The sequence below is a fragment of the Scardinius erythrophthalmus genome (assembly GCF_964197995.2).
Source record: "Scardinius erythrophthalmus genome assembly, chromosome: 25".
Lineage (NCBI taxonomy): Eukaryota > Metazoa > Chordata > Actinopteri > Cypriniformes > Leuciscidae > Scardinius > Scardinius erythrophthalmus.
The window spans coordinates 3728564-3740701 of record NC_138245.1 but is presented as its reverse complement, the minus strand read 5'-3'; the positions used below and the strand labels follow the sequence as shown (position 1 = coordinate 3740701).

At 42.8% G+C, this 12138-nt stretch overlaps 1 protein-coding gene across 1 annotated transcript in view; it reads right to left on the bottom strand.

Annotated features, from left to right (window-relative positions):
* rargb (retinoic acid receptor, gamma b) overlaps window positions 1–11700 on the bottom strand; it is a 42766-nt gene extending 31066 nt beyond the window's left edge. Inside the window, exon 1 of the mRNA XM_081357835.1 lies at window positions 11304–11700. Coding sequence (XP_081213961.1) covers window positions 11304–11460 — 157 coding nt within the window. The 5' untranslated portion in view covers window positions 11461–11700. The remainder of the gene's footprint in view (window positions 1–11303) is intronic.
* Between the last annotated feature and the right edge of the window lie 438 nt (window positions 11701–12138).

The window sequence follows — 12138 nt, the reverse complement described above, 5'->3', positions numbered from 1 at the left end:
AGTAACAATAATTGTTACGCACAATACACTTATTGTGTTGATGTATTGCAGAGCACTTGTGCTGCTACTGATGTGGATATGGGTAAGGTTAGGACAGGTTTGGTGGTATAGGTAGGGTTAAGGGTTGGTTAAGGGTCAACGGTAATTATAGATGTAATTACAGACATTATTTACAGATGTAATTACATGCACATGTTTTTTTTAAATATAAGTTCAATGTTAAAACCAAGCGGCAACCTTCCTGTCTCTCTCTCGAATCCAACAAGAAAATGACTTAAACTGCAATTCATCGACTGGCCACAAGAGACAGGCTGCAAAAGAGAGTCAATCCCATAGACCCCTATGTTAAAATGCCCAACTTTACAGCAGAAAAAAATATGTTTACAGCCTGGTGTAAAAAGTGGTTTTGGACTATATTGCTAATTTTGCCATTCATGACAACTGTGAGGGGGTGAATTTTTTTATAACTCATCCATTTAAATTATGTTAAGTCTTAAAGTTCTGCATAATTAGGGGCGTGGCCACTTGAGTGACAGATGGATTGCCACTGATGTCACTACTAGCCGTTTGTCTGCTGTCTGTTAGCGTCACGTCACCTCAGCTAATCCGCCTCGCTGCCCATTTTCATTTATCCGGGAGTAACGCGCTGCCAAAATGGCGACCTACGGGTGACGTTACTGACACTACGTCCATATTTTTTTACAGACTAAGGTAAAAACACAACTACACAATAAGTGCATTGTATCAAGTAATTCATTTAATTATTATTACATAGTTATAAACAGTTAGTTACATAGTTATATTTTTAAACAATGTTGAAATGTTCCTTTTTAGGTGAACTATTCCTGTAACTGGACAAGCAGAAAGATTCATGCACAGCTCGACAAACGCTACCGGCATAAAAGCGTTCGACTCGCTACTTTTTTAATGCCAGTAAGTCATGCCAGCTAACTTGTGATGGGACAGTTTCCCTGCAGCATGTGCACAAGCCGGCTGATCTCTATCACCACACATTCCTCTGTCTGTCGATGTGCCTTTCTTTCTTTAAAGTTGAACAAATTAAGAAGATAATCCTGTATAATTTGGCAATGTTAATTTTACTCAAATGAGTTTACTAGAATCCTCCATCATGCAAACACTCAATCACTACTTCCAATTTCTCTCTCTCTCTCTCTCTCTCTCTCTCTGTCACACACACACACACACACACACACACACACCACTGGTGGTTTAAAGAATTGGGCCAAACCCCAGAAATTCCACTCCAATTCTATATAAATAAATAGCGAGGCACAATGTGTAGTTTGTGCTTTCCCAGCCTCAGTCCTTCATAACCTCAGCGTTGGCCATCCTCTGCCTCGCTCTTAAAACTAGAAGAATTTGACATTTGTTTCAAATGCTACCTCTTTTTTCATCTCACATTCTGCATCTATGAAACCAGAAGCTCCACGAGATTCCCAAACTCATGTGCAGATAAGTGTGTGTGTGTGTGTGTGTGTGTGTGTGTGTGTGTGCAATACAATAGATGTGATCCATTTTGTGCACTACTATTTGTACGAGAATGTGAGATTACATTCCTCAGTGACTGAAAAGTATTCCATATTTCCCAATGCATTCAATAATATTTGTCAATGAGAGAAAAACCCTTCATAACAGATAATGATGTCATTAAACTAATATACCATATTTGTCCTTTTTTATTTATCAAAGTGCCGTTCAAGGAAAGTCTGTACACTCGCCAGCCATATTTGCAACGCCTCGAGCATCCAAGTAGAGTTCTCAACGGGTCGGGTCGGCCCGACAAACCCGACGGGACCCGCGGGTTCAGGTCGAAAATATAAGCAAATGACTCGGGTCGGGTCGGACCTCGGGCTTAATCTTTTCCGCTCAGTGAAAAAACATTTATTAATCATCGCTGCTGTTCACCGTAAAGAAAGTCTGGCTGCTGCGTGCAACGTGCATCATGGAGAGGGGCGGAGGCAGACCTGACGCCGCTGCGTGCACGCCTTTAGCCAGGAGAGAAGAAGATGGAGTTGGTGAAAAGTAAACTTGCCGCAGGTGAATTCACCGTCGCTACTACAGGAGTGGGAAAATCAGAGGTCTGGAAAGTGTTTGGAGTGGTGCTGGATTCTGATGGAATGTGATGTGCAATGCTCAAAATGCAAGGTGCTGATGAGGTGCTATTATTGTGTGAAGATTTTTATTTAAGGCATATTTATATAGCCTATTTATATATTTAAAGTTTATTGTTTCAGTTGTTTGTATTGTTTGTATTGTTAAAAGGCATGAACATTAAAGGTTGATTTGAATTCCCGTCTGCTGGTCATGATAATACGTGTATGAGAAAAAAGAGGGAAAAAAAAAACAGAATCGGCGTCGGGCCGCGGGCCGGGTTCGGGCTGATAATTCATGTTGATGTGTCGGGTTACATCATGTCCGGGCTTTAAAAGCCACGGGCCGGGTCGGGTCGGGTTGTAATTTTCAGGCCCGTTGAGAACTCTACATCCAAGTCCAAATCCCATCTATTTGAATGGGGGAATCCTGAAATCTCAAAAACTGCTTGTCGAAATCACAATTAAATAACATATTTTAAATCAGCAACAAAATCTGACATGAACTGTCTAAATGTTGTTTCATATGCTCAAATGATGTTAAAATAATAGCTTAATAGCTTATTTTTCAGTCTAGACCAGGTTATGTGCAGGCATAAGAGCGCATCTCATAAATGAATGTCTTTACCAATCAGCGATTGGCTGTTTTATTTAGAAGGTGAGACTTATTCCACCATATTGTGCTTTCCTTCTGGTATTCTTAAGTAATATTAGTGCAACATCTTTGTATTTCTAAAGTCTTTAGAAACATAAAGGGCCCTATCTTGCACCCAGCGCAATTGACTTTATACACCGACGCATGTATCATTCCTATTTTGCACCCGTGCACAGCGGACTTTTCCCTCCACAGACGCACGTCGGTAAATTAGGGAATGAACTTGCGCTCCCGGGGGTGGTTCAGCGAAAAAGAGGAGGCGTGTTCCGCCGCAAACGTTCCCTGGTGCTATTTTGCAGTTTCAGAAAACAATTCCGTCACTGAACAGGAAAAACCTAGTCTAAAGTCAGTTGCGCATGTTATTCATATGCTATTTTAAAGGGTCATTTCACCCATTTGAACATTGTTTTTTATTTAAAGTGGGTCATATATGTAGTCGAAATGTAAAATAATTTTTGAATTTGGTGCCTTCGTGACCGAGAAAAGACAAAAAATAACTTCAGAACACATTTGTATGAAAGACAACAACTCCCACAATGCACCACATTGCACAGCTCCGCAAGCCACTCCCACTAATCCAGAAAGCGCATATCTGCCTATAAGAGAAATCACTCTTCCGTCTACAAGGCTAGCTACTACCAGAGCTTGAAATTCATTTCACATTCACACAAAATGTCTAGTTAGTTGGCGAACTCATATAGTGCATTACTCCTCGTTTGTATTTCTTTCGAAAAGGTGAATTATTGCATGGTACCTGGATGTTCAGTCAGAACATATGCGGTGCGAAACTAGGATAGTTCTCAACACAAACGTCCGTGTCCTCGTCTGATTCAGAGATTTCGTCCAGGAGAAATTGTCATCGTTGAAATTCTTTGCCACAGACGGACTCTATCTCTGTGTTCGTAGCGGTTCGTAGCTGCATTGTGAGATCACCGGCGCCACCAGTCCGCCCTAACTCGAGCCAGTCCGGGCTCCTCGTCCGCGGCAGGCAGGTCTTCTGCCTCGGCTGCTCTTCGCTATAATGCGGCTTGTAAAGGTAGCCACAGACACCTGATTCAAGCATCAGACTTCCGAAATCCTCTTCTTCTATATCATATTGAGCACTCTCCTCCGCTATTGTCATAACTTTACATCTGTCTCCACAGCGCCTGTTAGCTTAGCTTCAAACAAGATGGAGGATATTGCTTTCAGTTTCAGAGAGTAAAGTCCCACCCACTGATCTATAATAGGTCTGTAGCGTGAGCGCGCCCCACCCTGGGAAAGATGCGGAACTAGTGTCTGTAGTCTTAACAGAAATCCCCCCCTCTAACACTTCCTCCTACAATGACGCAAAATGACGATTTTTGCGTCATTGTAGGAGGAAGTGTAAGAGGTAAATAACAGATTTCTCCCGTCTCAGGGGAAAATGAGAGAGTGTTGCACGACCATTCAATAGTATGACTGGGTTTCTAACAATGCAAAGCTTAATGCAAATGGGTGAAGTGTCCCTTTAAGGGCGCATGCTTGGCCATAATCAATATAGCGTGTGCACAACAAAGCTTATCTCATCTACACACAGACGCAGCAGTTCTCATTTTTAGAAAACCATACATTATTACAAGGAAAAATATGGAACAATGGACGCCATGGAACGCCATGGAACAAGCACGTCTGCTCTTAAAGGGAATGTGAGATGATGCTCTGATTGGTTTATTTCACGTTACGCCCAAACCACACCTATGAATAATGAAGCGACTTCAGACCAACCCATTTTAGATTTGCGTCGGGCGCAAGAGTCATTTATCCCGCCGGTATAATAGCAACAGCGCCCGAGATCCGCCCACAAAGTTACTTGCGTTTCGCGCTTGATACTTGCGTTTCAGATCGTTAAAATAGGGCCATATTTTTGAAAATGTTATATTTCAAATGATATATTTTGCCTTGGTGCAAATGCAATATTTTAAATATTAAAGTCCCCATGTGGTGAAAATGCAGCTTTTAATGTTGTTTATATGTCTATGTGGTGTTTTTAATATGCTTTAAGACAAACCATGTGTAAATTCATAAGTCGACAGCATTGCTGATTATTTTCTCTCCTTAAAACTGCAGTGAACCACGTCTCAAAAACACGGTTTGAAATCGCTGGTGTTTCTGACGTCACAAACTACCTTGTAACCAATCAGATCAACGTGTGATCGTCAACCAGTGGATCTCTGAGCTGAGTGAGTGAGTGGAGGCGGGGCTCATTTGCATATTCATAGAACCATGTTTACTAAATGAGGCAAGGGTGTAAAGTTGCATTCAAGGTATTTTAAGGCATGAATAATTTTTTTTTTTAAATATGTCATTTTGGTGATCAAAGATGAGTTTTAAGGGAGAAAATTATCGACTACAGGGGGACTTTAAATGTCACATTTACATATTTTTTATATTCTATATTTCACAAGAACAGTTTAAGACCTGATATATTGATATCTCAAATTTCTCCCAACTTTGCAATGTCAGTGTTTCTCTTCTATGTGTTGTGAATGTCAAATTTTAAATTGTAGCTGTACAGAACTCACAGGTTTTAGGTGCAGACTAAAAGTGTACAAACTCAACTGGATTTTTCTCCGTATTCGTCCAACATTTCAGGACGTTAAATCTGAAGCTAATAAAAAAGTAAAGTGGTCTTTTATGTACAGTTAATAGAGTTGCTGTCAGTACTGAGGCTGAATAATGTTTCAGCGCTGATGTCATGAGCTGGAAGAGGGAGAGTTGATTATTTAAGGTGTCCTTAAAGAGATAGTTCACCCAAAAAATGAAATTCTGTCATCATTTACTCAAGTTGTTCGAAACCTCTATGAATTTCTATTTTCTGCTGAACACAAAAGAAGATATTTTGAAGAATGTCGGTAACCAAACAGCTGATGGATCCCATTGACTTCCATAGTATTTTTTATTTTATTTCCATACTATGAAAGTCAATGTGGTCCATCAACTTTTTGTTTACCCATATTCTTCAAAATATCTTCTTTTTTTTGTTCAACAGAAGAAAGAAATTCATACAGGTTTGAAACAACTTGAGGGTGAGTAAATGCCAAAATCATAGAAATAACAGCAAACATTTGTGATACCAAACCTCTGGCCTTAAAACATCAGAGAATCCACCATCAACTGCATGTATTCAATAAGATAAAACTGTACTTACATCCTAATCACATTTACAAAGCTCTTTAGTTAGAAGGTTGTTTATTTTACCATATTACTCGTAATATTTTATAATATTTATAGGCTACCATTCACTATATGCAAATTTTCTATATGGTATATGGTAAATATGAAAAAATGGTATAATGTTTCCCACATTGCACTTAATTTCCAGTGTCATGAATAAAGATGCTGCAAAGACCCACTGAACAACCTTAAGGCCTGGAACATGCTACTCAAATACATGAAAGCTTTTAGCTAGGAAACTTGGATTCCCTTTCAGTCGCTCACGTTTGACGTAACAATGTAATTGGGATCACTTCAGGGAGCCCTATCATCTTTGAGTGTCTACAGAATGAGCCAATGACCGTTGGCGTGCGTAAATCGCGTCACGCGCCCCGCCATGCAGCGCGGGTATAAACAGGAAGCGGGCACACGCACATATCGTCTTTCACCTCGGAGCTGAGCTTCTGTTTGTCTTCCGAAATCTACAGACTGCTACTGTGTTGGAGACTCCTTCAAGACTCTCTCTCTTCGGTGTTGGTGTGACGGTGCGATCAGCGAGTGGCCGCGAGCTTAAGCTCACACAACTGCTGTTTTCACAGCAAGCTTATTTCTGTGTCGGTATCGGTGGGCGTTTCCCTTATAGTGTTTACAGCACTGCTGTACACTGCGGCCATTCCCTGGATGCCTAAGCACTGTGAGAGTAGCGGAAAGAGTGTATTTCTTCTTTTCTTTCTTTTTCTTTACAAAAGAGCAACACAAGCGAACCCTGCATCCTTTTCAGGATGTCATTTCGCTTGTGTGTTTCTGGGTGCGGTCATTCCCTGGTGCCAGCAGACGGCCACAATAGTTGCCTCACATGTTTGGGCATTCAGCATGCTGAGGCCGCTTTTGTGAATAGTTCATGTTCCCAATGCGGGAATATTACTATGACCGCGTTAAGATCGAGACTCGCTTACCTCAAGGGAGGTGCAGTCCCCTCGCCTATGCCCCGATCTAGCGTCTATTCTGCCCCGAATAGGCCTACTTCGGCGCTTAGCCAGGGTGATCTGAGGATCACAAACGCGGCCGCCACTGGAGCTTCCAAAAGAACCTAATGGTCCTTCTCTTGAACGACCAGCTGTGTCTTTTGGGGCTCCTCCTGACAACCAGATGTTGATAGCAGCATCAGAGGGGGAGCTTCGCTCCTCTGGAGATGAAGATTCGGCTGCGTTACCTCCTTCGGGAAGTGTAGCGTTGCCCGAGTCCGATCCAGAGTGGGCAGCTATGCTTTCCTGGGCCGCCGAGAAGGTCGGGCTTGAGTGGAACCCTCCAACACGTCCTGAACCTTCCCGGCTGGATGTTTGGTTTCTCGGGGCGGCCCGTGCTGGTTCTCAGCGCGCCGCCCCGGTGCCTTTCTTCTCGGAAGTGCACGAGGAGCTCACCAGGTCGTGGTCTCCACCGTATAGTGCTCTGACCCAGAGCTCCTCCTCCGCGATTCAGTTCGCCTGGCGTCCCCCTGCATTCAGGGGCATTCTTTTCACCCGTGTTCTGGCGGACAATGTCCCTGTGCTCAGGGTGGAGATCGCAGTCCTACTGGCAAAGGACGCGATCGAGCCGGTCCCTCCAGCCAATATGAAGACCGGCTTCTACAGCCGTACATCATTGTACCCAAGAAAGGTGGTGGGTTATGGCCAATCTTGGACCTGCATGTCCTGAACCAGTCCCTTCACAGGCTGCCGTTCAAGATGCTTATGCAGAAATGCATTTTCAAGTGCATCCGTACCCAAGATTGGTTTGCAGCGATCGACCTGAAGGACGTGTACTTTCATGTCTCGATTCTCCCTCGACACAGACCATTTCATCGTTTTGCGTTCGAGGGACGGGCATATCAGTACAAAGTCTTATGTTGTCGCTATTGCCGCACATCATGATGCAGTTGAAGGTAAGTCACTGGGAAAGCGCGACCTGATCATCAGGTTGGATACTAAATCCACCTCGCCCACGCTCTAAACCCTCTTGGGATTTGTTTCTAGTCCTTTCGGCACTTCAGAGACCACCCTTTAAACCTTTGCAGTCAGCAGAGTTAAAAATTCTGTCCTGTAAAACAGTACTCCTGGTTGCATTGGCCTCTATCAAGAGGGTAGGGGACCTGCATGCATTTTCGGTCGACGAATCGTGCCTAGAATTCGGCCCGGCTAACTCTCATGTGATCCTGAGATCATGGTCCGGATATGTGTCCAAAGTTCCTACCACTCCCTTCCGGGACCAGGTAGTGAACATGCAAGCGCTGCCTTCGGAGGAGGCAGACCCAGCCCTGGCATTTCTCTGTCCCGTTTGCGCTCTGCGTCAGTATGTGGACAGAACGCAAAGTCTCAGGACCTCAGATCAGCTCTTCGTCTGTTATGGAGGCTAGCAGAAGGCAAAGGCTGTCTCCAAGCAGAGGATGGCCCACTGGTTAGTGGATGCCATCGCCTTGGCTTACGAAGGAATGCCAGGCCTAGTGCTCGTATGCTTGTGTAACTTGTGCTAGGCTGGGTTCCATATGTGGTGATCCCTGCAGCGATCCCATATGCGTATTCTTCAACGATTAGCTCCCTGCGGTGAGCCCGTGACTTTCCCTTGGCAAAGTCCGCTCTGCCGTCACTGTCTGGTGTTGCCTCCCCCTTCTCAGATTGGAACCACCCCAGTGACATTCCATATGTTGCACTGCCCCTGACCGGCCAATCCGTATGTGTCCTCTCCTTGTGGCAGGATGTGGCTCCGCAGTGTACCTCTCCCTTGGAAAGGCACGCTTTCCCAGTGTTATCCAAGAGTTTCACTGTGTGGGTTATAACGGAACAGCAGTTCGAACTCCCTCTACGCAGGTCTTCAGCCCCAGCCAGTCTTCAGTCCCAGAATGAGAGTCTTGCATAGGGCGCTGGATGTGGCACCAACCGTGGCGGTTTCCATGGGATCCCAATTACGTCGCCACGTCGACACTACGTCGAACGTGAGCGACTGAAAGGGAACATCTCGGTTACTTATGTAACCCTCGTTCCCTGAAGGCCATCACTACGGCTCCTCAGCGAAAAATTATATGTGTGTGCGCCCGCTTCCTGTTTATACCCGCACTGCGGGGCAGGGCGCGTGACGCGAATCACGCATACCAACAGTCATTGGCTCGTTCTGTAGACACTCGAAGATGATAGGGCTCCCTGAAGTGACCCCAATTACGTTGTCACGTTGACGTTATGTCTCCCGTTCCCTCCTTCAGGGAATGAGGGTGACATTAGTAACCGAGACGTTTTTACATTGTTGCATTATGCTATAGATGCATTTTTAGTGCTGCCACAAGGGGCACTATAGCATGCATTAACATAAACTGTCCTCTTCTATGGTTAGTTTACTTTTTTCATCACAACTACTGTCATAATACAGCAACAGGTTGAAAAAAACGTTGAGAAAGTCAGTTACAGTGAACGTGTTGTTATTCAGATACTGTATAAACACACAGTTTAGTGGCCTATACATTTGAATCTAACTCTTGAGTACAGTGTTAAAAGTGTTAGATCGGTAGAAAGTGGGTTGGACCATTATTCATATCTGCATTGCACACTTTCATGAGCTTCTGGCCTTATTTTTAAGATGGTGAAGGCTTTAAAACACTCTGTTGTGTGTAATGCAAAAGAAACAGCCTGTCCCGCCCGCCTAGCCCATCTGTCTCTCTGTCTGTTCCCACCCTGAAAGAAGAAAGGATAGATTGAGGGATGAGTAGATGTTATCTCATATTAATGGACGTGTGTGTATGAAGGCACCACATAATGAGATAATCACATGCGGTACTTACAGAACTGTTGATGCAACCACTTTACTTTTAATACGTTTGTCTCTCATCATGAAAACAAAAGCAGTATTTCATGTATGATACGTCAAACATCCGCTACTTCCTGTGTGTTTTTATTGTGTTATTTTTAATAAAATGTAATCTTTGTTCAGGTCGATGTTTAGTGGTTTATGCCCTTTCACTCTTTCCTGGCTGTAAATTGACATTTTTTGTTTATTCAAAGGACTTGAATTTGCCTGTGTTTGTGTGTGTGTGCGTGCGTGTGCGTTTGTGTGCATGCGTGTGTGTGTGTGTGTGTGTGTGTGTGTGTGTGTGTGTGTGTGTGTGTGTGTGTGTGTGTGTGTGTGTGTGTGTGCGTGTGTGTGTGTGCATGTGTGTGTGGGTGTTTGCGTGCGTGTGCAAGTGTGTGTGGGTGTGTGTGTGTGCGTGCGTGTGTGTGTGTGTGTGTGTGTGTGTGTGTGTGTGTGTGTGGGTGTTTGCGTGCGTGTGCAAGTGCGTGTGCAAGTGTGGGTGTAAGTGTGTGTGGGTGTGTGTGTGTGTGTGCGTGCGTGTGTGTGTGTGTGTGTGTGTGTGTGTGTGTGTGTGTGTGTGTGCGCGCGTGTGTGTGTGTGCGCGTGTTTCAGCTGGATTATTCCAGGAGGTGGTGACTGACATGTGGTCTGCTTGATTCAGCAGATGTGCGTGTCTGAACACGACCAACATCAAGAACAAACCCTGAATCACACAAGCAAACTGCACAAATTCAAATCACACTTTACTGGAAGAATCTTATATATTAGCCTCATATATTCTACTGTTCCTTATACCAAAACCATATTTATATACTTTAAGTCAAAAGTTTGGAATGATTAAGATTTTTTTATGTTTCTGAAAAAAGTCTCTTCTGCTCACCAAGGCTGCATTTATTTAATAAAAAATATAGTAAAAACAGCAACACTCTGAAATACTATTACATTAAATATTAAATATAAAAATATTAAATATGAATACTTAAAAAAAATACTTTTTTAAATATTAAAATAACAGTTTTCTATGTGAATATATTATAACATTTTCAGCATCATTACTCCAGTCTTCAGTGTCACATGATCCTTCAGAAATCATTCTAATATGAGGATTTGCTGCTCAAGATTTATTTATTATAATTATAATATATATATAGTTTTTACTGCTTAATATTTTTGTAGAAACTGTGATAGACTACCATCAAAAAGTTCAATTAAAAAAAGAAAGAAATTAATAACCCTAAAAAAAAGACATTTATACTGTTAGAAAATATTTATATTTAAAAAAAATATATTCTTTTGAACAATATTTTCATCAAAAAATTCAGTTTTCAAAATGTTAAGCAGCAAAAAATGGTTGTCAACAGTGAAAATGTACTGATTTTAAGCAGCAAATCAGAATATTAGAATGATTTCTGAAGGATCATGTGACACTGAAAACAATATCTGCAACATAAAAAAGAAGAAATAGATTGTCTGTGCTACTGCAGACACAAGCTATTAGTTTCTGTGTGTGTAGTTGTTCATAAGATGGGGTTATTCTGAAAGCTACTTACACAGAGCTGCCATCTCTTTGGGAAGGTCCGCCCCAAATCGTCCAAAGAGGCTGCCATTGGCCAGGAGATCAAAGGGGGAGTGGTTTCGCATTGAGCTGAAGGCAAAGGGGTAGAACCCTGTCATGTGACTCACAGGCCTCTCCCTATTGGTTGCCATTTTGATGATGGCGCTCCTCCAGCGTCCAAAGATGGTGCTATCGTTGAGGTGGTGAATTATCTGTCTCTTACCACTATCTCACTTCTCACTCAGGCACTTTTTATTAAAGGAATTATTTTACTAAACTCTATGCGCTAACCATAAATCCATTATACACTTTTGTTGGTTTGCGTAGCACTGGTTTGGAGGGAAGATGAACTCAGCAAGTGATCCAAAATTGATGTAAAATCCAACAGGTGCCTGGAAAAAAACACAAGAGGGAAAAAATAGTTTAACACATACTTGTTAATTACCTCTGACCCATTTCAGTTCACATATTTTTTTGTCAGCATGATCTAGTAAATTGGCCACTATGCACTATTTACAACAGTTCAGCACAAATGCCTTCTCATAAAATTCCTGAGGGTCAAACGTCAAACATAAGACTTATACAGTACTGGACATTATTAACATATAAAGCTAGCCTGGGTGCCAGCCCGAACCCCGCCCACAATATTTTTTGGTCGGGAAGTTCGGTCTGGACTCGATCCATTGAGGAGTAATTATGCTCGGCTCCTAGAAGGCCGAGCCAATCAAATTGCCAGGGCGGGCTTTAATCGATGATGGACAGATGGTCTGCGGTTACGTCACCAAAGAGCGCTTGATTTGAATTAGTTTACAACAAAGACGACTGCAGCT